This window comes from Microchirus variegatus (genome assembly GCF_963457635.1).
Source record: "Microchirus variegatus genome assembly, chromosome: 10".
Taxonomy (NCBI): domain Eukaryota; kingdom Metazoa; phylum Chordata; class Actinopteri; order Pleuronectiformes; family Soleidae; genus Microchirus; species Microchirus variegatus.
The window spans coordinates 29256509-29283074 of record NC_139811.1 but is presented as its reverse complement, the minus strand read 5'-3'; the positions used below and the strand labels follow the sequence as shown (position 1 = coordinate 29283074).

Genomic DNA, 26566 nt, shown 5'->3' with positions numbered 1-26566 from the left:
AAGTTGCTCTCTTCTCCTTCGCAGCTCTGCTTCTTGCTTCTCAAGAGCATGTTTTTCCTTTAACGCTGCAGATCGAGCCAGAAGTGCAGCCTTTTCTGCCTCTGCTCTAATGCGAGTTGACGCTGTTGTTTGACCACTTTTGCTGCTTTTACCACTGCCTGTGCTTTTTTGGTAAGAACGTTTGCTGGCAACATTTGATATACTGTCATCAGGATGAACATCATCAACCACCTCACAAATAGTTTCATTAGTTCTCAACCATTGTTTAACATCATCAATGAAACAATTTTCAACCAGCATTTTTGCAGCAAACCATGTATTTTGTTTCCCACTTTCTTCTGTGGGCATTAAAGGCACCAGAGAATCATGAGCATTTTTTGCATCTTCACACAAATAAATAATTTTTTCCAGTGCACATTTTACCTCTTCAACACTGCCTTTATGCATATGCTCTTTAGTTACTGTTCTTATATTTTTAACTTTGCTTAATTTATCTTTTCTTACATTTTGTAACTTATCCCACTTTTCAACCAAAGCCTTATGTGTTAGTTTAACAATTCTTTTACCCAAGTGTGTTTCACTTGAGTTTTCCATTTCACTAGAAGCAGTAACGGCGGCGGTTTCCGCGACCGGCTTATCAGAATTACCGTCCATAATGTCCTCCTTTTATTATAATGTTCCACAATGAAATCCAAAATACTCGCGGCGAAAAGTTCAGTCTTAGGACACGATCCGTATTGTTATTTTAGCGACCAATGCATTGGGATTATGCTCGCGAAGTAGTGTGCACACTTTATGTTTTATTATAGCCATAAAGCTGGTAGCGCTACTGCTCATACCTTAATGCATGCGACGGGCGCCATAAGATGGTCCGGTGGTAGCACTGCATCGTCGGATGAATCCGCTGATGATCGTTGTCACTCCGGGAACACGGCTGTTGCTCTTTACCATGCGGCTCGGCAGAGCTCGGAAACCCGGCGTTGACTACAGCTGGCCCGGCGCTGTCTTCTTCCTCCCCGGCGTGGCTCCAGCTGGCCCCCGGCGTTGTCTTCCTCCTCCGTGCGGTGTCCTTTCCGCGCGAATAACTAATACTTATAATTTAAGCGGAGTTTTTGACTTAATGTAATGGCTTGTTTGTATCCAATAAAACAAAAACAAACAAACGAAACTAAGCCACTGAGGGGCTGCGGCACTGTGTACGATTAGTTGACGCGTCCGTCTTCTTCCGGGTCCAAATGAATGAATCACTTGCATCTTATGCTGTCACCAAACATTTATTATTCGTTGCGCTCTTAACAAATGAGCGTTTTGCATGCAAATCAAACAATGTTCATTGTTGTCACAACGCAACAAACAAATATCACCACCACGATCACGCTGACGCTGACGTTGACGTTGACAGTCAAAAACTATTTGCTTCTCCACTCGTCCGCAGCACACCTGCCCAGTAATTACCTGCCGTTGGCTTTATCACTTTCCTACACCACAGCACGGAGCGCCACCTACTGTCGCACTCAGGAATTACATTGTGAATAAACAAACAGATACACATATGGATATGGCTCTAACAGTACATGTGCAGCTCACTTGGAACCTCACCAGAGTAGGTACTAAAAATAGTACCTGGTACCACGTACTACGCTAGTGGGAATACTCGCTAAACTGTGCCGTGTCGCGAGAGACGTGTGATTTTGGTGGAGGATTCACCCAACTTTTATTTGACTGGAGATGACTGGACCTCAGCTGGCAACCACAGCAATTTGGGGGTGACGGGACACTTTATTGATGGTGAGTGGAATCTCAACTCATTTGCACTGACTGTCTTGAAAACAGAAACCAGGCACCTTGCTGATAAATGCGGTGAACAGTTACTCAAGGTGGCAAATGACTGGGGTATTGAAAACAAGATATGCACCATCGGTACAGACTGTGCAGCAAACATGCTGGCTGCTATGAGAGCGCGTGCGAGCACATCGCCTGCAATGCTCACATTCTCCAGAAGACCATCATGGTCTGCCTCAATAGCAGTGGGTTTGCCGGTGTACTGGCAAAGTGTCGCAAGATTGTTGGCCATTTTAGACAAAGCCCTGCAAGTACCACAGAACTTAACCAGCAACAAGTAGCACCTGGAAAAAAGAGCGAGCAACTTATACAAGATGTTACCGACTAGGTGGAATTCGACACTTGGAATGGTCTCACGCCTCCTACGCAAACGAGAGGCTGCCCAGGCTACGTTTGACCAACAGAAAAACCATAGATTGGTCATGCCAACCAAAGCGGAATGGAGGAAACTGCAGAGGTCTTGCTTGAACCATGCAGGTAAGTCCAAAAAAAACACCTGTCCATTTTTATGAAATAAACTTCACATGTGTAATCTAAAAAATTAATGAACAGTAGGTAGTTACTTTTTGAGGACAATTAAATTGGAAATCGGTTACACTTTGATTTAAATATCCAGCTAAGTTTATTTTGCAAACTTATCCACCTCTGTAGGTATGTGACTGAGCTGCTGGGTGGTGAGGCCTACGTCTCTTGCTCTGTAGTGCTGCCTGCTTTTCACCATATTGACCGTGTCATGGAGATCACTGATGATGATCCAGCCTATGTGGTGAAATTCAAGAATGCATTCCAGAAGGACCTGGCAGCACGGCAAGCTGATTCCAATGAGACATGGTTCATGGTGGCCACAGCACTAGATCCCCGTTTCAAGGTTTTGAAATGTGTTCCAATAGAAAAGAGGGAACAGGTAAAGAGTCAAAATCAAACTTAATTGATATGTAACACAAAGTGCTTCACAAAATGAAATAAAATAAAAGCACTTCGTATTAATGACAATCATTCCTTCATCCATCCATCCATTAATTAATTGACTGATTCATTCATTCATTCATTCAGGTGTGGACCAGTCTAGAGAACATGATCCAAGCAGCAGAGTCCAGAAGAGCAGCTACTCTCCAGCCCTCCACAGAGGATGATGAACCAGCTCAGAAGAAGAGGAGGAGCACTCTCCTGCTGGGGTCCGACTCTGACTCAGAAGATGGAATGGAGTCTGGAGATCTGCAGTGCTACAAAGCAGAGCCCAGCGTTAATATGGATGACTGTTCCCTGCAGTGGTGGCATGCTCACTCAGGAGCCTATAAAAAGCTGTCCTGGCCTCCCCGGCAACCTCTGTACCTTGTGAGAGACTGTTTAGTCTTGCAGTCCACATAGTGCAAAAGAAAAGGGCAGCCTTGCTCCCAGAAAATGTGACTAAGCTGGTCTGTCTCAGCGACTGGCTGAAGAAGAAATAAGAGGCTTGAGGTCAGCATAGCTGCTATGTCCTCAGTAGCCTATTAGGAATCTTTGCTTGATGTTATTATTTCAGCACTTTATTTTGTGATCAACAATGTATCTTTTGATGTACTAATTAACAGAACTGTGATTCATGGGTCTGTTTTATTTATTTTGTATTATCTGAAGCAGAGGATAAAGCAAGTTCAGTGTTATATTACTCAGAAATTCTCACTGCTTTTTCATGTCTACTTACAGCACCTTATATGGATCTGGTTTTTATTTTCGAATTATTTCAAGTTTGACAATAACGCAGCACAATGTAAATTACTTTTTCAAAACAATAAATAACTTACTAAACCACTTTTTTGTTATCAATCTTTTGATCTACCACAATAATGTAATAATTAATTTAAATGAGAATACCTCAAGATGAGGGCTTTTCTAAACAATTTTTAGGTGAGATTAAAAATGAGATTATTTAGATTAATTAATTACAGATCATAATTCATTAATCTCACATTTTTTTTCATCGCTTGACAGCATTAAAAAAAGACGAAAAGATTATTGTAGAGTAGAGAATCTTAAAACACCAGCTACACACGTGTCAATATTTCACAGACATTTTAGCAACTTTGTCAGTCAAGCTCTCACTTCCTCTTTCTAAATAGGACCCCCCCTATGGAAGCAAAGTTGTGCCATCATCCAAATTAAAATGCATTTACAGAAATACTTTTTCATTTTCAAAATGTAGCTGCATTTGCGGGACAACAACCCTAGCTATGGGGACATGGAATGTCACCTCGCTGGGGGGGAAAGAGCCTGAGCTTGTTCGGGAGGTGGAGCGATACCGACTAGAAATAGTCGGGCTCACCTCCACGCACAGTCTGGGCTCTGGAACCCAACTCCTTGAGAGAGGCTGGATTCTCTACTACTTTGGAGTTGCCCAAGGTGAGAGGCGACGGGCTGGTGTGGGCTTGCTTATAGCTCCCCAGCTCAGCCGCCATGTGTTGGAGTTCTCCCCGCAGAGCGAAAGGGTCGTGTCCCTCTGCCTTCGGGTGGGGGGTAGGTCTCTCACTGTAGTTTCGGCTTACGGGCCAAACGGCAGTGCAGAGTACCCGGCCTTTTTGGAGTCCCTGGAAGGCGTACTGGAAAGTGCTCCAACCGGGGACTCCATAGTTCTGTTGGGAGACTTCAATGCTCACGTGGGTAACGACAGTGTAACCTGGAGGGGTGTGATTGGGAGGAATGGCCTCCCCGATCTGAACCCGAGCGGTGTTTTGTTATTGGACTTCTGTGCTAGTCATGGTTTGTCCATAACAAACACCATGTTCAGGCATAAGGGTGTCCATCAGTGCACGTGGCACCAGGACACCCTAGGCCGGAGGTCAATGATCGACTTTGTGGTCGTGTCATCTGGCCTCCGACCGCATGTCTTGGACACTCGGGTGAAGAGAGGGGCTGAGCTGTCAACCGATCACCACCTGGTGGTGAGTTGGATCCGCTGGCGGGGGAGGAAGCTGGACAGACTCGGCAGACCCAAGCGTGTTGTGAGGGTCTGCTGGGAACGCCTGGCGGAATCACCTGTCAGGGAGGTCTTCAACTCCCACCTCCGGGAGAGCTTTGACCAGATTCCGAGGGAAGCTGGAGATATTGAGTCAGAGTGGACCATGTTCTCCACTTCCATTGTAGACGCGGCTGTTCGAAGCTGCGGCCGTAGGGTCTCCGGTGCCTGTCGCGGCGGCAATCCCCGAACCCGGTGGTGGACGCCGGAAGTAAGGGATGCTGTCAAGCTGAAGAAGGAGTCCTATCGAGCCTGGTTGGTTCGAGGGACTCCTGAGGCAGCTGACGGGTACCGGCAGGCCAAGCGGACGGCGGCCCGAGCAGTCGCAGAAGCAAAAACTCGGGTCTGGGAAAAGTTCGGGGAGGCCATGGAGGAGGACTACCGGTCGGCCTCGAAGAGATTCTGGCAAACCGTCCGGCGCCTCAGGAGGGGGAAGCAGTACTCCGCCAACACTGTTTACAGTGTGGGTGGGGAGCTGTTGACCTCGACTGGGGACATCGTTGGGCGGTGGAAGGAATACTTCGAGGATCTCCTCAACCCCACTGACACGCCTTCCCTAGAGGAAGCAGAGGCTGAGGACTCAGGGGTCGACTCATCCATTACCCAAGCCGAAGTCACTGAGGTAGTTAGGAAGCTGCCCAGTGGCAAGGCACCGGGAGTGGATGAGATCCGACCTGAGTACCTTAAGTCTCTGGATGCTGTAGGGCTGTCCTGGTTGACACGTCTCTGCAGCATTGCGTGGCGGTTGGGGACAGTGCCTCTGGAATGGCAGATGATGTGGGTGGTGGTCCCTCTTTTCAAAAAGGGGGATCGGAGGGTGTGTTCAAACTATCGAGGGATCACACTCCTCAGCCTCCCGGGGAAAGTCTATTCCAGGGTACTGGAGAGGAGAGTTCGGCCGATAGTCGAACCTCGGATTCAAGAGGAACAATGCGGTTTTCGTCCTGGCCGTGGAACACTGGACCAGCTCTATACCCTTCCCAGGGTGCTCGAGGGTTCATGGGAGTTCGCTCAACCAGTCCACATGTGTTTTGTGGACTTGGAGAAGGCTTTCGACCGTGTCCCTCGTGGCATTCTGTGGGGGGTGCTCCGGGAGTATGGGGTCGGGGGGCCTTTGTTAAGGGCTGTGCGGTCCCTGTACGACCGGAGCAGGAGCATTGCCGGCAGTAAGTCAGACTTGTTCCCAGTGCATGTTGGACTCCGGCAGGGCTGCCCATTGTCACCGGTTCTGTCCATTATTTTTATGGACAGAATTTCTAGGTGCAGCCGGGGGCCGGAAGGGGTCTGGTTCGGGAGCAGCTGGATTCCATCTCTGCTCTTTGCAGATGATGTGGTCTTGATGGCTCCTACAAACCAGGAACTCCAGAGTGCGCTGGGGCGGTTTGCAGCCGAGTGTGAAGCGGCTGGGATGAGAATCAGCACCTCTAAGTCCGAGGCCATGGTTCTCGACCGGAAAAAGGTGGGTTGCTCCCTCCGGGTCAGTGGAGAGATCCTGCCTCAGGTGGAGGAGTTTAAGTATCTTGGGGTCTTGTTCACGAGTGAGGGAAGGATGGAGCGTGAGATTGACAGGCGGATCGGTGCAGCGGCCGCAGTAATGCTGTCGTTGTATCGGTCCATTGTGGTGAAGAAGGAGCTGAGCCGAAAGGCAAAGCTCTCGATTTACCGGTCAATCTACGTTCCTACCCTCACCCATGGTCATGAACTTTGGGTTATGACCGAAAGAACAAGATCCCGGATACAAGCGGCTGAAATGAGTTTTCTCCGCAGGGTGGCAGAGCGCTCCCTTAGAGATAGGGTGAGGAGCTCTGTCACCCGGGAGGAGCTCGGAGTAGAGCCGCTGCTCCTCCACATCGACAGGAGCCAGCTGAGGTGGCTCGGGCATCTGTATCGGATGCCCCCTGGACGCCTCCCTCGGGAGGTGTTCTTGGCATGTCCCACTGGGAGGAGACCCAGAGGAAGACCCAGGACACGCTGGAGTGACTACGTCACCCGGCTGGCCTGGGAACGCCTTGGGGTCCCCCCGGAAGAGCTGGAGGAAGTGTCCTGCGAGAGGGAGGTCTGGGCGTCCCTTCTCAGACTGCTGCCCCCGCGACCCGGCCCCGGATAAGCGGAAGAAGATGGATGGATGGATGGCATATTAGATATAGGCCATGTTTACATTATATTTTTTAAAGCCGAATTAATTTCTTTGGTTCAGAATTAAAACTCTCATGTGAAACACAGCCATAGTCACATCTCAACCTTTGCCTGATGGACTAACATGATGATTGTTGTTTCGTTGTCTAAATGCTGACACATTTCCTTCTTGTCCTGTTTTGTTGCAAAGTCCCAGTCTAGTCTTGATTAATATTGATTACCACTGTTGGAAAGACAGTAGAATGATGTAATGTTCATTGTATAAATATCTGTGTAAATCTTACTATTGTTGTTGTTCTGACTGAGCTCATGCAGGAGCAACGTCAGAGCAGACCAGCGCTGAATACCATTACCTGTGATAGATATGTAGCCTTGTGGTCCTTGTTTTCATAAAGGATGTTTTTGTTTTCATTTTATTTTTATTAATTTCTATGCATACATTTAAATGTTTGTTGTTAAAAGGTAACATGTTCATTCCGTATATTTGTTGAATTATTACATGATGAAACAGGTAAAAGTCAGAGAAGAGGAAGAGTGGTGTTAGTCAAAAAGTTTCATGTACATCTGGTTGTGTGCTCAAACTGTGCTCAAACTGTGCACAAACTCTAGACCACATTTGTTTGTGTGGTAGTGAATCATCCTGTACTCTATCATCTCTTGGTTTGTATGTCTGTAGTCCTTGGCCAATCGTGTCCTCACCTTGTTCAGGGAGGAGGTGCTTAGCGTCACCTCCGTACTGCAGAAGGTTAAAGACAGCAGAAAATGGCTTTATCGGTGTCCGAGCAGGATAGCCGCAGATCGGTATAACTATAATCATAACAAGACAGACGGAGAGTCGTCCTGTGGTTGATGTGTGTGAACTCTGTGAAGCTGCCAGAGGTAAATACATGTGTTTTGATGTACTAAGTGCTGCTGTTTGTCTGTAATGTGTAAAAGACGAGCTGAAATGCTGATTGCTGCTAGCCGTTAGCTTAGCCTGTTTCTGGGTTTTCCCACTGTTAATTTTGCATTGCAGTTAGCAATTGCTCATTCGTTTAGATTAACTGTGGGTTTTAGCCATGAATTAGCCTGTAATTTAGCCGCTAAGAGGAACTATGTGCTTCAGGAACAGACATTTGCCAAGAAGGAGAGAGTGAGGACCGGGAGAGCCCTGGACCGCTGGAGAGAGACTGTAGCTGCTGTACTTGAATGTTGGATCACCGCCGCACCGTGTAGCTGAACGCCATTCCCTTGCCGTTGAACTGCACCTTGCCTTTAGCCCCTTTCCCCTCTCATCTTCATCTCTGACTGCCATTAGAGTCGTGAGTACCCACTAACATTTTGCACATGCTTTTTTGTTTGTGCTGGTTTCACCCAGTGAAGTGGACATTTTGTTTGCGGCCTCTACGTTCACAAGCTTCGATTGGGCCTGCAACGTTCCTTGTGTACATTTATAGCCCGGTGTGAATGTGCGTGTGAGTGTGGGCTGGGTACATTTGAGCTTCATGGTCATTTAGATTGTGTGTTTTTTCCTTGTTGGGTTTATCAAATGTCATGTTTGTGTCAAACCTGCCATTGTCGAGTATTGGAGCTTTGATATTGCATACTTAAACACCAACAGTTAAACTATTTTGCACATGGTCAAAGCGTGATTTGTAATAAAGTCATCTTGTTTCACTTAAATCCTGTGTTGAGATTGAAAATGTGATTCCTTTTGGATAAATAAGTGATGAAACAATTTAAAGTGAACTTTTAATTTTAGATAGGTGAAGTACGAAATTTTGCGTTACTTCTTAAAGTTATTGGAGGCACCGTCAAGTTTATACATCACTCTCAGTTATCACAGGTATATAGCGCCATCTACTGACGAACTCAGGCCCCGCCCCATTGTACTACAACACCCTGACTATATCTCAGTCAATATTCATTAGCTACATGGGACTGGGGTTACAGATAGAATAAAGCTTATTGTTTAACTGTTCTTCATAGTTTAAGTCTCATCATTGAACCGTTGTGAGTTGATCCAAAGAATTGGGGTGAGGTAGCATAGGCTAACCTTAACAGGCATTACAGTGTATAAAGAGAATGGTATATAATCTGTATGAAAATAAATTAGCACGCTTTTATTTTGAAGTTTTTACACTTCACTTACGCTTCCAGTCTGTCCACCGCCGTCTCGAGAATTAAGAAACGAAAAATAAAAAAGGAATTAGCAAAAAACTAATTTGGGCCGTTATTTTGTTTTGTTTTTTCATTTTTGGGTTAAATACGAAAAAAGGGGCGTTGTTTCCGTTTTTTTCATTTTTTGGATGAATACGAAATAAGGAAAAAGCGGCGCTGTTTCCGTGTTCTCGTTTGTTGGTATTGTCCAAAATACGGATTATACTTTAGTACCCAGACCCTAAATGTTGTGTTTCTTTTTTCATGTGTGCCACTTTAAAATAAATGCTTGTTACTACACTGGTAGCCAAAGTTTGGGTCCATCATCATTTCATCGCAGATTCAAAAATACCAGATCTGAAATAGTGAGTCCGCACTTTCTACTATGTTAGTGGTCAGAGACAATGGGGCTAGGACTGAGTTTTCTTGGCGATTTATCAATACTGACTCAAGTGACTCAAGTGACTCAAGTGACTCGCATAACCCGGATCAGTTGAGTGAGTGACTCAGAATAACCCGAATCCTTAAAAAGAATTGAGTTTGCCAGGCCTAGTGAGTTGTCATCTCTGTACTGATGCATTATCAGGGCATCAAAAACTTGACCTGGTTTTCTCTCCAGCAGCTTTAGAGAGAGTTGTTAGATCTCTGTGCTCCTCCAGAGTCATCTTAAACACAAGTTTATGAACATAGAACACAGAAAATAGAAGATAATGTGTTTGTTTGAATGATGTTTGGTAGATAAAATGACAGTGGACTGCATGTTATGGTAAAATTCTCCCTAAAAGCAGTTTGAGGAGTGCCTGCATTAAATGGCCACATCTTCTTCAAATATTTTTAGATTGCCATGTGTTAGACATCGATGGAAAGCTTAGAAATCACACTTGTGGAATATGTAAATAACTCAAAATGCCCCTCAGCCTACTTGTTCCTGCTCTTTTTCCATAGCTGGGTATAATAAATAAGTAATGAGAAAGAAATAAACTGATGTTGGAGATTACACTCTCATTTACAGTGACATACAAAGATACTAATGTTGTATAAATAATTATTGTATTTCTGTTGTTGTTACTGAACAGACAGTTAAAAAAATATTATCAGTACAAACCTGTTACTTGTCGTCAGTGTGTGACAAGCTTCTCTTCTCTGCTGTTTAGGAAGATGTGTTCTCCCCCTCTCTCTTTTGCTTCTCTTTCTACGACTGTAGACAACAACTAGCCTGCAGTTAGCGACCAAAAACAGCTAGCCACGGTTTGCGATCAAATGCTAACACAGTATGAAAAAAATTATAAGAATTTTCACTATCATACACCTCTATGATCTATAAAATAACAACATACATTCCTTATCTGTTGATACGGTCACAGATGACAAGGACATTTGATCAACAGAGGCCATCGTTGCGCTCTGGTAAGGGAAGGTGTGAGCAGAGGAGCATTTCTCTGTTGTGAATTTCAGCCTCTCCTCAAGAAACTAAAAACTTCCCCTTTGAATATACTGCATGTCTGACCCGGAGATCACGGACATATTAACTGCAATATAATGACACAAAACTTAGCATTAACTGTTGTGATACAGTAAATGACTCAAGTCATTTACTGTAGATGTGTCTACCTCTTCACTCACTCACTCACTCACACATGTCTACCTCAGCATGTGAACCAGTGCTGGTATCCCTCCAGACTTAAATATGGCCAGTAGTCCTTCCCTCTGGTGTGACAGGCTGTGGAGAACACTGGCTGCGCAACGCGCCGTCTCTTTGTCAGTTGCTGTTGTCATGGCTCGCACCACTGCGCCCACCACAGTCTGAGACTGGACCAGCACCCGTCGGCTTGCTTCCTTTCGGGTCAGCTGATTGACAATCATGGCCGCCTTGTTCACCACAACCTAAATATGTAACACCACAATGTTATGAGCAAAAACACATGGGCCTGTAATAAAAGTGACAACAAAAAAGAGTGTACCGGATCTTCGTCTGCCAACAGTTTGGTGAGCTCTGGCACAGCTCGAGTTGCCAGCTCAGCATCGTCCTGGTAATTTATCAGGTGGATGATCGCTGTCTTCAGCAGCTGGGACGGCTCAGCCAGTCGCTGTACATTGCTCTGTTGAGATGGATCAGGTTGGATGGGCATGGCAACCTCTCCCTCCACCAGGGTCTCTGGAAACATTGGAGCCCTGACACGTTGAGCGCGTGTTAGAGAATACTGAGCTTCTAAATCTGTAGGAGGAAATTGGAGACATACAGATTGAGTAACAGTGTGCATATCTTATTATTACATCAGTGCATTGGTGTAAAAAATAATGGGATGGCTGGAAATAAAAACAAATCAGAGTGATGAAACCAGGGTCACAGTCTGTGCAATAGTGTGTGTTGGGATGAATCCAACAACAAATATGCATCATATAATGTAGATGTAAATCATATAAACTTTATTTCAATTCTCATTTATAACAGTGTCTCCTATATGTGACCCGCCACGGACCAAGCGGGAACAAGTCGGCCGAGCGCAAAATGAGAAAAAACAGGAAAACTTTTTTTTTTTTTTTATAATTAGGGATTTCCTTTTTTTTTTTTTTAATTACACAAGTTGAAGTTTTGAAGAAGCCACTACATGCTTCAAATCACAGTATTGTGGGTCTTAAAACCATAAACTTTGTGTTTGAATTAAGGTTGTTTTATCGCTGTTGATCATTCCTAGTTTGGGTGTGGCGATCTCACATTCCAGAGCTTTTGTTGCTTTTTCAGCCAATCAGCTGACATCACGGAGAATAAACATGGCTAATTAATATGCACGCACAGAGAGAGAGGGAGGGGGAGGGGGGAGAGTGTCTGGAACGTTCCAGCAGTTATATGTGTGTGTGTGTGCAGTGCAAAATTAAAGCGTGATTGTCATCAAAGCAGTCGTCATCAAAGCTTTGTTTGACAAAGGAAGGCAAGGAGAACAGGACAATATCTGAACTGTGGCTGAACATCTTCACAAAGACAGAGAAAGCACAGAGACTGCTGGTGAGTGGACTGTTAGCATTTTAAGCTAGCGATCATTATGCTAACGTGTTAGCAAACTTCATCATCACAAAACAACAAACAGATGATTATTCCGCGGCTGAAAGAGAGCAGGACACACACAGTAGTTGTCTGAGATGATGATGTAACGCCAGCACCGCTCTATATTCTTATGGGTGAGTTTTCATATACGTAATTAGTTAGTAGTTAGTGTTCAGTCACATACAGGGACGTTTTTTCTTGTTATTGTTTCACTAGCTCTAGCACAAACATGCTGATGTGTTTGAATCATGTGTGAATGACAGCTTTGTGTATGAAGTATTAATTGTGATGCTAAATGACTTCACGTCTCAATTATCACTGTGTTTGTCTCCTATACGATATATTTAACTGAAATGTCTTTTTCAAACAACCAATGATTTATAAAGGAAAATCATGAAGATTTACAGGGTTTTGCATACCACTGTATGACTACACAAATGATAACAGAATAAACTACCACCCCCCCCCCCCCCCCCCATTAATTTTTTAGGTTATTTCATTTCAAATCTTAAGAGGATATTATGTCCAGTTTTTTCATGTATTGTATATGTAATGTTTTGTGTAGCAGTGTCGCTCACAACAATATTATCTGTGCTCATGCAGAGCAGGGTGTGGTTTCACTGACAGCTTAGACCAGGAGGGGGTTGTTCTATGTAAATGTGATGATTATGTCTCTCAGCTCTCAGTAGGTGTAAATCTTTGAGGCTAAAATTCTCCCTAAAGCAGTTTGAGGAGTGCCTACATTCAAATGGCCATATCTTCTTCAAATAATATCTGATTTGTATGTGTTGGACATTGTTGGAAAGCTTAACTCAAAATGTCCCTCTGTAGACTTGTGACCTGTTTTGCCATGGCTGACCACAAATGATTCTTGGATAATTCAACATCTAATACAGCAAAATAGTTCAAATCTCTTTCTTTCTTGATAGATTGTACTTGCCACTGTGGCAGCAGCATAATGATCTCATTATAAAAAAAGGTGGTGCCAAACTGTGCCAAACGAGAGAACTCATACACATCTCTTTACTCAAATCATTTTACTCTGCTTAATTTCAGCAGCATCAGACTTTGCACAGCTCACGTCCACATGTTGTTACATGACCTTCATGTTTTAAGCTCCTATTGCATATTTTAAAGGTGATATTTGCTTTAAAATTTGTTTAGGCGAGAGAAAAATATCCTTCATTTATGGTGTTCTGTGTGCATTTAATCTGACACAGTGGCATCTACAGTGAAACTTACTGGTGGAATCTCACAAGTGTTATATCTTCATTTTGATACCAAGATAATCCACATAGAGCTTGTAACTGCAGAGATTTACTCTATTTGGTTTGGGCATGTCATTTTCGAGCAGGGACTCCAAAAAGAGGGTCAGGGAAGAAGAGGTTAAATTGGAAAAGACAATGCCCAAAATAATTCAGGTCTTATTTATTTACTATTGATTGTTTGTGACTGGTACTAACCCTTGCTCAACTATTAAAGATTAACTATGAAATAGCTCAAGGTGAAATTCTGAGTACAAACCTATTTTCCGTCTAAGTTACATTCTTCTCCAGTGTCACATAACTTTTTGTTATGATTTTAATAAAAATGCCATTTTTACGACTTTTCTGTTCGTTTTCTTTTGGTGTGTCATGACTAAGGGCAGAGTCATTCTCTCTCACAGAGGACACTTCCCGAAGAGTCTCAAACACCTGTCTTAGTTTTATTCATGGATGGGGTTTGTGGGAAATAAATTGTTTTCCTGTTCCCGTGAGGGAGTTTTTAGTGTAAGGTTTTCTGTATGTTGTTAAAGATAACAATTAACCAAAAGTCAAGCTGTGAACAAATGATGGGATCGTAAAGCAGGGGTCGGCATGAGGTGCACAGGATGACATGTGTGGGTCATAAAGAAAGTGTGTTGTCTTGTAACTTGCTTTGATGTGACTGTATATATGTTTGAGCTCTCTGAAGCAAAGTCAGAGAACATTTAGACCAGCTTTGGTGACAGATTCTCTCCTTCATGCATGAAGTAAAGACACGATTTAACCAACACCGATGACTCCAATGAAATTTCTTTCACAGGTTCAAGTCTAGATCACACTGACTTTCAATAACCCAGCTGAGACTGACATACAACAGAAACAACGCATTGTTACCATGGCACCATGGTGTTTACATGTGATTTTAAATCCTCTATCAAAGGGGCACACACTTTAAAGAGGTTGACTCATCTGAAAAGCACAGGCCAACTGACCAGAAAGTCTGGGCTTTTGAGAGGCAGAGATAAATGAGTACTTCAGACAGATGGTGAAAAGAGGTTCTCGTGCTACAGTTTGAATGTGAGTGCTCTACTTGAGCAAGTTTCCTAAACATCCTTTAGTAAATTAAGGATTCTCTCAAACAAAAGACACACTGTGCAAGGAACATCTGTGATTCAGGACTTCGCACTTTGCATTAACAAAAGGTTCAGACATCGACTTCCGGTACAGAGAACAACACAGATGAGCACCATTATAGTCTTGGTGCGCTCACAGTCACTTGGACTTTTACTGAGGTTGACATTTTTATTGTGGCTTTAACAAATGGTTTCATTCAGCTTTGCGTGAGATGACTGGAAAGGTGCACAGAGCGGGCCCTGGGCATAGGCAAATGCTAGAGGCGCTGTCATCCGCGCGGGGGCGCCGAAAACGGGGGAAGAGAAAAAAAAAAAATATATATATATATTTTTATATATACTTCTTTTTTTTTTTTTTTGCCAGTGCCATTAATACTACTATTTCGGACCATAAATAAGCCCCCAGCAACATAACGTCATAGCGGAGACTATTAAATAATGCAGAAGCCTTTTTTCTGGGTGCCTGGTTCGTTGCTCTGTACCTGCCTGCCCTCTGTGAGGAGGGCGGGTCAAGAGGCCAGCTGCCTGAATCTGACCGGACCGTAACTCTGAGACGAAGAAAATGATTAATGACACTGTATCGGAATTTGTCCAAAAGACTGAAGCCATCCAGAGCCCAAGGAAGGAAAAGAAGGAAAGAAGAAAAACGGGAAAAAGATAGAGGTACAGTAATGTCAATGTGATGAAGTGCATGAAATTAATAGTTTAATGCATCGTAGTTACCGTTGTTGGAGCAGAGTGTTAGCTTGCGGACGATAGCAACATTGTTTAATAATCAATAAATAGCTGAGTCGACGTGTGTTAATGTTACTTCACCTTAAATTCATCAGGGACGTTTGGAAAGTTAACGTTAGGCCTGTTCAGGTGTTATTTTACAGGTGTCTTTGTTATGATTCCCTTTAACGGGAATCAAGACCTTTAAAGAGGAGGACCCGGATGCAGACACAGGACAAGGTAAGTATATAAAAAACGAGTTTTATTCCCTACCAGGTTAACAGACTTAGCAGGTAAGGTGGTGCGCACAAACAAAAACGAGAACGGAATACAACTGGACCAGATCCACAGCAACTCCTCGTGGCAACAGAGTTCGTGACAGAGTTCCCACGGAACGGACTCACTCGTGTTGGCGGTGTGAGAGCCCACGGAAGTCGAGGAGGAGGACAGCTGTGGCGCTGGCGTGGAGAAGATGGCGGAGCAGAAGAACGACAGGAGGAAGCGATCTCGGAGGAAGTTGAGATCCGCTGGAGGCTCTGTGTTCTTTCCCCAGGTGCAGGAGACGTGGCAACCAGCTGAGCGAAAACGAGGAACTGACACCAGAGATCCGCGAAGCACCGCCTTATAAGCCTGGTTGATCACTGATCAGGAGCAGCTGGGCTGGAACTGCGCAGGTGGAAGTGATCTCTGACGTCATGTGAGAAGTAGGTCAACCACGCCTCCTGCAGGGTGAGAGAGAGAGAAACAGCGGAGCAGCAGCAATGATAATGATAACAGAAAATGTGTGGAATGTGGAGTGTGAATCGTGACACTACCTCCCCCTCAACGGGCGCCTCAGGGTGATCGTGGTGGAAGTCCAGGATCAGGGTCTGGTCCAGGATGAAGCGACGTGGAACCCAGGACGTCTCTTCTGGACCGTATCCCTCCCAGTCCACCAGGTATTGGACTCCACGACCTCGACGACGAATGTTCAGAATGCGGTTGACAGTGAAAGCTTCTCCACCCTCGATTATCCTGGGCGGAGGAGGGGGATCAGAGGGAGGGACGAGGTCCGACTCAACCACAGGTTTGAGGAGGGAGACGTGGAATGTGGGGTGAATCTTGAGAGATTGAGGAAGCTTCAGACGGACGGAGGTGGCGTTAATGATCCTGTCGATGGGAAATGGGCCGATGAACCTGGGAGCCAGTTTACGGGATTCCACCTGAAGAGGGAGGTCCTTTGTGGACAGCCAAACTTTCTGACCTGGTGCATAATCGGGTGCCGGGGTTCGATGACGATTGGCTTGTCCCTGTGACCGTTGGGAAGCCTTCAGGAGGGAGTCCCGAACCTGTTCCCATACGGCCTGGCAGCGCTCCATATTGGCCTGGACTGATGGCACTGCTACCTCTCTCTCCTGGAAGTCGAAGAGAGGGGGTTGGTAGCCCAGGGACGCCATGAATGGGGATATGCCAGTTGAAGCGGAGGTGAGGGAGTTGTGGGCGTACTCTATCCAGGAGAGGAGGGAGCTCCAATCCTCCGGGTGGTGAGCGGCCACGCATCGGAGGGCCACTTCCATGCTCTGGTTAGCCCTCTCGGTTTGGCCGTTGGATTGCGGGTGATAGCGGGATGATAGACTGGCGGACGCCCCCAGAGCCGTGCAGAATGCCTTCCAGACTTGTGATGAGAATTGAGGTCCACGGTCCAATACGATGTCTGCTGGGAATCCATGGATGCGGAATACCTGCTGGACCAGGAGTTCGGCCGTCTCCATGGCTGAGGGAAGTCCGGGTAGAGGGATGTAGTGGACGGACTTGGAGAATCGATCCACAACAGTCAGGACGGTAGAGTTGCCGTTGGAGGGAGGAAGTCCGGTGACGAAGTCCACTGCAATATGCGACCAGGGGCGGTGAGGGATGGGAAGAGGGTGCAGGATACTGGAACACTGCTGGTGCATTGGTGAGGCAGAAGGGCATCACCAGGTACTCGTAGTGACCCAAAGGAGTGTTGAACGCTGTTTTCCATTCGTCCCCCTCCTTTTTTCTGTAAGGTCGAGTTTAGAAAATATTCGAGCCTTGCTGAGGGGGTTGAAGGCAGCGTCCAGGAGGGGTAGAGCGTAGCGGTTTTTAACCGTAATGTCATTAAGACCCCTATAATCAATACAGGGGCGTAGGGAACCGTCTCTCTTCTCTACAAAGAAAAACCATGCCCCAACTGGAGAAGACGAGGGGCGAATGAGTCCAGCCGCCAGAGACTGTAATATAATCCTCCATGCTCTGACGCTCATCTTGGGAGAGGTTATATAATCTCCTGGAAGGGAGAGTAGCGCCAGGCAGGAGGTCAATAGAACAGTCATAAGGGCGATGAGGTGGTAAGGAGAGGGCACGGTCCTTGGAAAAAACCTCCACCAGGTCGTGATAGTCCCTTGGAACGCCAGAGAGATAAGGAGTTTCAGGGGGAGCGACAGGGAGCTTGGAGCGCGACGGTCGAGCAGACTTGAGGCAGCAGGAGTGGCAGTGGACGCTCAAGCTAGCGAGTTGGCCAGAGGACCAATTGAAGGTGGGGTTATGTTGAGCCAGCCACGGGAGACCCAGAACCACTGACGCAGAAGATGCCGGAATAAGGAAGAGTTGGATGTCTTCTACGTGGTTGCCGGATAGGATCATGGTGATGGCTATATATATTTTTTATCATGTAATACTGGAGAAAAATGTAAATGATGCTGGTGTGTGATGAGACAAACATGACAAACAATGTATTTTAAATGTAAAATTGGAGATCCTGCAAAAACAGAGAGGAGGCTACATTCTGATTTCAAAGCCCCAAGCCCCCTCCAAAGCTACGCTCCAAAGCACAGGAGCACACACTCACGCACACATTCACGAGTGCTGCACAGCATTGATAATTTTCAGCACTTTTTGGCAGAGGTTTGGCAGAGGCTGTCCATCATTTTGATAGATTGAACACAGAGGTCAATCTACTGTAATATGAAAAAATTAAAAATGAAATAATGCACAAAAAACTTTGTCAATAACCACTTAAAGAGTAAACAGTGTCACTGACTTGCAAAGACTTCTGGGATAGCCTACACAAATGCATGTGGTTGACGCAGTCATATCCAGTGTAGGGGTAGTTACTCAAAAAAAGTAACGTTACCAGTTTTTTCTGTAAATTGTAATGAGATTAGTTTACTAGTTACTGGATTTGAAAAGAAACTTCACTACTCATTACTTTACTTTCCCGTTTGTTAATTTACCGTGTAGATAATGGACAAACATCACTTAGGCTGCCCACATAGTGTTTATTTTATAATGTATACAAATTAGCATGTGAAACCATATGATCCAATGCAGACTGGATCATTTCTGTGCAGATCTTTATGACGAGGATCGAGTACAGTTGTGATGAATTACAGGGGATCCGAGTAGATCTTGGTAAAACGTGTTGACAGATTCTCAAGAGCGCACTTTTCATTGTTTTCACTCCGTAGTCTCAATCTTTGTGTTAGGACGTCCTGCCTAAAAGTAGGGCATCTAATTTCTTACTATTTTCAGTACGTCCTCAGGACGCCCTGCTGGCAATAAGCCTGTTCTCCGGCGTCTCCATATCCATCTCCATTTCCCTCCTTTGGACCAGCAGCTACGTCACTCAAATCGATCTCCATGACAACAGTGCCCAGGCAAGCACACACACAAGCAACACGCATGCATAGGTGGGAGAATCGTATCGCTGGTAATTTCATGAATCGTTAATGTATCGAATTGTTGGCAGTGTATCGAGATGCGCATCGCATCACTTCGATTATGAAGATTCTCATCCCTAGCATGCACACACATCACTTAAACACACGGATCAGAACTTTACACAAAGGCAAACACGGCATGGGTAACGCAGAAAAGCGCGTTACTATAGTCAAGTAAAGTAGTGTAGTTACCGATATTACTAGTGTAATGCGTTACTTTTCTTCGTTACCCAAAAAAGTAATATCGTTACTGTAATCCGTTACTTTTTTCTTTGACTCCAGGTCAATGCATAAAAGGGACTGTGGTGGGGAGTCGTGACAAATCTATTTTTAAACATTGTTAAAACTATGTTTTGATAAAGTAGCAGTGCATCATAAGTTCAGCTCCACCCCGAGCAGGTTGTACTCAATTCCCTTGTACAGTAGGTCGCTTTGGACAAAAGCCTCTGCTAAATGTAATCCAACTCTTTAAATTGCAAATATCAGCCAGCTCAGATTCCACCACAGGTTTAATACGGAAAACTCGGCTGTGTCTCGGCTGTTTCCATGGTAGAAGGAAGGGTGGGGAGAGGGATATAATGTACCGCCTTGGAAAAGCGGTCGATGACTGTCAGAACGGTAGTGTTATTGTTGGAAGGGGGTAGTCCAGTGACAAAGTCTACGGCAATGTGTGACCAGGGGCGATGGGGAATGGGAAGGGGATGTAAGAGTCCGGCAGGAGGGCGGTTGGAAGTTTTACCTCTGGAGCAGGTGGGGCATGCCGAGACGAATGTTGTGACATCCTGGGACATGGTGGGCCACCAGAACCGTTGCTTGAGGAACTGGAGGGTGCGTGCAGTTCCAGGGTGGCAGACCAGTTTGGAGGAGTGACCCCACTGAAGAACCTCCGAACGCGTGGTCTCAGGCACGAACAGACGGTCTGGTGGTCCTCCTCTGGGATCAGGTTCGGTGAGTTGGGCCTCACGAACTCTAGCCTCCACTGGCCAAGTAGCAGCGCCGAGGAAACAGGAAGAAGGCAGGATGGGATCAGGTTCCAACTCCGGGGGATCTGGAAAGTAGAGCCGGGAGAGTGCATCAGGCTTGACGTTCCGGGTACCCGGGCGAAACGCCAGGGAAAACTTGAAGCGCCCCAAGAACAAGGCCCACCAGGCCTGTCGAGAGTTCCACCGTCGGGCGTTCTGTAGGTAAGCCAGGTTCTTGTGGTCGGTCCAGACTATAAGCGGTTGGGCGGTCCCCTCCAGCCAATGACGCCATTCCTGGAGTGCCAAGACGACCGCCAAAAGCTCCTTGTTGCCCACGTCATAGTTCTTCTCCGCAGGGGATAAGCGACAACTGAAGATGGCGCAGGGATTGAGCTTCTGGTCGTCATGGCTGCGCTGGGAGAGGACCGCCCCCACGCCGGTGTCGGATGCGTCGACCTCGACCACGGTGTTGGAACACCGTGGGAGCATTGGTGAGGCCGAATTCAATGTGAAGTATTCAATGTGTCCAATGGGTGTGTTGAACACCGTCTTCCACTCGTCTCCCTCCTTGATGCGAACCAAGTGGTAGGCGTTCCGTAGGTCGAGTTTGGAGAAAACCTTGGCTTTGCTGAGGGGACTGAAGGCGGCGTCCATGAGAGGAAGAGTGTAACGGTTCTTGATTGTAATGTCATTTAACCCTCAATAGTCAATGCAGGGACGAAGGGATCCATCCTTCTTCTCCACAAAGAAGAAACCAGCCCCTACAGGTGAAGAGGAGGGACGAATGAGACCTGCGGATAGGGACTGATTAATATAGTCCTCCATGCGTTGATGCTCCGTGCGAGAGAGGTTATACAGTCTCCGAGATGGAAGAGTAGCCCCAGGAAGGAGGTCAATACAGTAGTCGTAAGGGCGATGAGGTGGTAAGGAGAGGGCCGGTCCTTGGAAAACGCTTCCGCCAGATCATGGTAAGCCTCAGTTACACAGGTAGGAGAGGTCAGGAGGATCAGGTGGTGTCTCAGCAGGTCTCGGTGTAGGTGGTTGAGCAGACCTGAGGCAGCGGGAATGACAGTGTGTGCTCCAGCTGGAGAGGCGACCAGAGGACCAGTCAAATGATGGGTTGTGTAACGACAACCACGGGAGCCCCAGGACCACCGACGCAGAGGAAGCAGGTATGAAGAAAAATTGAATCTCCTCGACGTGGTTACCAGACAGGATCAGCGTGAGGGGAATGGTACGGTGAGTAACCTCTGCCAGCCGGTTACCGTTGAGGTCAGATATAGTCTTAGGCTGGGTTAGAGGTGTCGTCGGGATGCCAACCTGCTAGGCAAGGTAAGAGTCGATGAAGCTTTCGTCGGCCCCAGAGTCCACTAAACATGTGGTGGCAAAATTGTCTTGGCCCCACCGGAGTTGGGCCTTCAGGGAAAGACGAGTGGGTGCAGGACAGGAGATGCACATGCAGGAGTGCTGGTGAGCTTAGGCTTTTGGGCGCTGGGGACAGGCTGCGACGACGTGACCAGGTTGTCCACAGTAGATGCATGCTCCTGACTGTAGTCGCCGTCGTCTCTCCGTGGGTGACAAGCGAGTGCGGCCCAGCTGCATGGGTTCTGGACAGTTAGTACTGCTAGTCGAGGGGGTTGAGGTGGAAGAAAAGACAGGAAAACGAGTGGGTAAGGGGGCGCGAACGGGAGGCTCTCGTCGCTTACTGCGTTGTCTCTCTCGTATCCTACAGTCGAGGCGAATGGCTAGCTCCATTAATAGTTCGAGGTGAGGTGCTAAATCACGAGTTGCTAACTCGTCCTTTAATTCGTCATTTAAACCCCGTATAAATATGGCTCGTAACGCCGCATCATTCCACCCAGTTTCGGAGGCTAGGATACGGAAACTGACGGCAAAATCGGCGGCAGAGGAATTACCTTGCTTTAGGGATAGCAATTGATTAGCCACATCGCTGTTGTGAAACGTGTGATCGAAAACACGGTTTAGCTCAGTCGAAAATGTAGCGTAGGTAGTGGAGCGAAGGTGATCATGGCGGAGGAAAGCTGTAGCCCACTGAGCGGCTCTTCCGGTCAACAGATTAACTACAAAGGCTATCTTAGCATGATCGGTGGGGTAAGTAGTTAGTTGAAGGTCGAAGACTAAAGAGCATTGAAACAAGAAGCTTGCGCATTTGTTCAGTTCCCCCGAAAATCGTTCGGGGGTCAGAACAAACTCACGGGAAGTTAGCATGGGAGCTAACGTGGCCGAAACAGGAGGTGAAGGAACTGGTGGTGACATGGGAGCAACTGATGCTAACAGCGGCTGGATGCGGGACCGTACCTATGTTCCCCAGGTCCTATGTTCCCCGGGTCCTATGTTCCCCGCTTTGTATGTGACCGGGTAACATAGGACCCTTTCTCTAACCCTAATCCTAACCCTACCCTTTTTCAAAAAAAGCGTCCTATGTTCCCCTGTCACATACAAAGTGGACCTTTTTTGGGAAAAACGGGGAACATAGGACCCGGGGAACATAGGTACGACCCCCTGGATGCTAGCGGTTAACTCGCGGAGCTCAGACGCAAATTCCCTTAATAAGATCTTGTGTCTGCGAATAGCTTCGCCATGAGAAGCTAGGGCCTGATGGATTAAATCCCTGTCTGCCGGGTCCATATTGGTCAGTTCCAACTGTTACGCTTTTCCCTTTAAAGGGAAAGCCAAGAACTAGATGAGGACCCGAATGCAGAGCAGGACACAGGCAGGTATAATAAAACAAGTTTATTATAATAATAAATATATATATATATATATATATACAATCACCACTAATAAACAAGTATAGATATATATATATAGATATAAATATATATAGATATATATATATATAATACGAAACACACACCCGCTATGGAAGCTAACGTGACAGCGACAGAGACAGAAACAGAGAGAAGTTCCAGCGATAGCAGCGATAGCAGCGATAGCAGCGACAGCAGCGACAACAGCGACATCAGTGACTCTTCCGTGGCGACACAGTTCGTAATTGTTCCTCCAGGGAACGGACTCACTCGTGATGAGCGGAGTCGGGAAGCCACGAAGATCGAAGAGGAGCGGCGAAGTGACGCTGGAGTGGAGATGACGATGGGAGTGGAGAGGAACAGGAGGAAGCGATTCCGGAGGTGGGTGGAATCCGCAGGAACTCCATGATCCTCTCTCGACAGGAGACGTGGTGACCTGGACACGGAAATGAGGTAGGTACGAGTAATGTCAGGAATTCTAGTAGCGAAGTACGTAAGACGTTTATCAAGCGAGCGAAAACATGGAACTGACACCAGAGATGTGCGAAGCTCCGCCTTATAAGTCCGCGTGATCACTGATCAGGAGCAGCTGGGCAGGAGCTGCGCAGGTGGAACTCATCTCTGGCGTCATACAGGAACTAGGTCAACCACGCCTCCTGCAGGTGACAGGGAGAGAGAGAAACACGGAGCAGAAGCAACAAAACAACAACAAACTATACGAAGCCATGAATGTAGAGTGTGTCAACTCATTATGGGCATGTCTTCCCTCACCTGGGCCCCTGTTCACTACACCTGCAACTCATTGACTCTCATTGCCAGATTGTTTTGTCTACACTAGTGAGTACAAAGTAATTTTTCCAGTCTTTTGGAATGCTAGTCATTTCATGTTTCTCCTTTGCCATCTGCCCAAGACTCAACATCATATCTGCTTCTGCTTTTGTCCTGCGAAATTTTACCCTGGAAAGAATCCCTTATTAGCAACATGCATCATTATCAAGCCTCTTGTCCAGTAAACTAGGAAATAACATTTTAACAGTTTCCTGACTGTGTCTGGTTTGGGCCCTGACGAGTAAATGCAAATTATTCACACACAAACAATTAAACAGCACATGAACCAAAAGTTACATGAAAATACATCAATTCAGCTCAAAGTTTAAATATAGAAAATATGGATGATGAAATAAAAAAATGAGAAAAGGTAGGTTGACTGAAGGATAACCACAGAATAAATCATTTATATCAAAGACAGTGAGAGTGTCTCACCTGCAGAACTCTCATGTCCACCAGCTGCTGTGTCTCCTCCTCCTCCAGCCGCTGCAGCATTAGGAGCGGCAGCACCGCAATCAGCGCTGCTGCCGCCATACTTCTTATTGCCGCTGTACTCTATGCTGCTCTCATCATCTCGCACGGTGGTGGCTCCTGATTGGATGCCTGAGTCTGAGGCATAGTAGGTCTGCTGCCATTCAGCCACCTTCACCATACTGTCCGCCTCACTCACTGCAGGCAGAAGCACATGACTGATGTTAGACACTGGGTGATGCTGCCACGTTACACTGATCCACAGGGTGAAATGGGTAAGCACTAGTCGCTGTGAAACATTACTCCAGTGTTTTATATTACACTATATTATTTGTGGATTGGGGAGCAAGCCATCTTTAATATGTGTGTGTAACTGACATGTCGAAATCACCACATAAAAAAATCACTCACTTTGCATGGACATTATCTCTGTCCACCGGTACCACGTCCTTTACTGACCTTTGACCTGCAGAGAAAGTGTGCAGATGTAATATTTGTTAACATATTTTAAAGATTCTTTTTAATCATAATCTGGGGGATTAAATCTTTAGGGGCAATTTACATGCAGTGTCTTTTGTGCTGGCAAACACATTCATGTCTATTGATTTAATGAGTTGACTGTATTCAGTGAGTCTGGTCATCTTAGCAGCTCCCAGGCTTTGATTGCTTTGTGATGTCAAAGTGCTGCATGTGAATGACTCCTTGATCAGCACATTTAGGTACAATCCTTTTAATATGCAAAGCAGTGTAACACAACATTTTCATCAGAGTCTGAAGAGTCTATATTCATGAAAAGCTTGTTACGGACTAATCTTCTCATATTCCTCCGAAACCTAAATATCTATCTATTATGGGCTATATTTACTTTGGCAGAGAGAGACATTTTGCCATTTCCACAGTGACTCACGAAATTCCCCCTGCATTTAATGAATATACATTTTCAGTCTGTTTCCAAACAGTGTATCTGAAAAACTGCACCCCCGAACCAGTAAACTGTATTTTTTTATTTGCAGAACTAGTATGTTTAGTAGTGAATTTATTGTAAATTCAGCTGTGTGCACAGTACACAGTGAAGGGAAACAGCTTTTCACCCAGGACCAAAGGTGCAGCATAAAAATACAGTGGTGACAGGGCTTCATAAAGTGCATGCTGAAACATCAAGGGTAATGTAAAATACAGGCGCTGCTTCAGGTGCAGTGCTGAAAACAAAACAACACGCAACAATACAACAGTCAATAAGTATACTGTCTATGCAGCACTTAAATAGTCAGACAGTGAAACAGACTCAAAAATATGCATGTATAGTCAGGGTCTGTATTCAGCGTTATAACGATGAGGTTCTACTGAAAGAGCTGGGAAAGCATACAGTAGATGACTTTGACAGGCCTTGAAATTGGCTGTCTAACACAAAACATATATACCCACACAACCAAACTGTATTAGTTTAATGATAATTGTAACTGGAGCCTGATTTTTTTTCCCCTAGAAAGTGAATGTTAAGCAATTGCAAATGTACTTGAATGAGGAAAACACAATGCCTATAAATAGTCACATTTAGTTCTCCATGTTTAGGCTCCATGTTCCACGAACAGCACATCAGACTCCAAAGATCGCACTTCTTCAACTCCCAGAAGCCAAATCTGGTGAAAGCTCACAACTTTTCATCCTCCCTGCCAAGAGCTCTTCACTGCCTTTTGGGAATTCACTTTACAACTTGTATGTATTCATAATTGTTCACATTAAATGTTATGAAAAACATCCATCAGCTGAGTCAGAGATAGTGACATATCTCTGTGACCTTAGCTGCCATAAGTTCTCAATAATACTGACACTGGAAAATAAAGAGCAGAGTCCATCGTAATTTGGGTAATAAAAAGTGATCCGACAGCTCGTGGTAAATTCAGTGTCATGTAGATTTCCATCCATTTTATACTTCTATTGCAATGATGTTAATCCATAATGGATCAATTGAAAAATTCAATTAATTTGGTACCACTTTTTGATAAGACTATACTGAATATGTATTTATAAATGATGTCTAATTATTATTTTTTTCACACTCTACAACTTATTAACAAACAATTAAAAACTATTTATAAAACAGTTTTCGCACATTAATATGATCTCACTATTGGGCAACACCATTTTACAGATTGTTCACACCGTATGTGCAATTTGTGTGCGATGAGAATACATACAAAGAGACTGAGTAGATAAAAGTAATGCAAATAATGCAAAAATCTCTCACTCACTCATTGTCTACTGCTTTATCCTCCACATGAGAGTTGTGGGGGGAATGGAGCCAATACCAGCTGATAGAGCGAAAGGCAGGCTCACTCCCTGGACAGGTCACCAGTCCAACACAGGGCTAGAGATGAACAAGCATTCACTGTCACATTCACAACTACAGTGAATTAAAAGTGTCCACTTAACCCCTGCATGTTATTGGACTGTGAAAGAAAACCAGAGAGAACCTCCAAACTCTACACAGAAAGACCCACTGCACCACTGTCAGACCATTACACAAATACTGTGATGCAAATCTTGCAGAAATGTAAAAATTCAGTTCAAA

At 45.5% G+C, this 26566-nt stretch overlaps 1 protein-coding gene across 1 annotated transcript in view; it reads right to left on the bottom strand.

Annotated features, from left to right (window-relative positions):
- LOC310933245 (junction plakoglobin-like) overlaps positions 1-24175 on the bottom strand; it is a gene marked incomplete at both ends in the record, with an annotated part of 426266 nt that extends 402091 nt beyond the window's left edge. Inside the window, 3 exons of the mRNA XM_083896680.1 lie at positions 10755-10993; positions 11071-11368; positions 24060-24175. Coding sequence (XP_083752806.1) covers positions 10755-10993; positions 11071-11368; positions 24060-24175 — 653 coding nt within the window. The remainder of the gene's footprint in view (positions 1-10754; positions 10994-11070; positions 11369-24059) is intronic.
- Positions 24176-26566: the final 2391 nt, after the last annotated feature.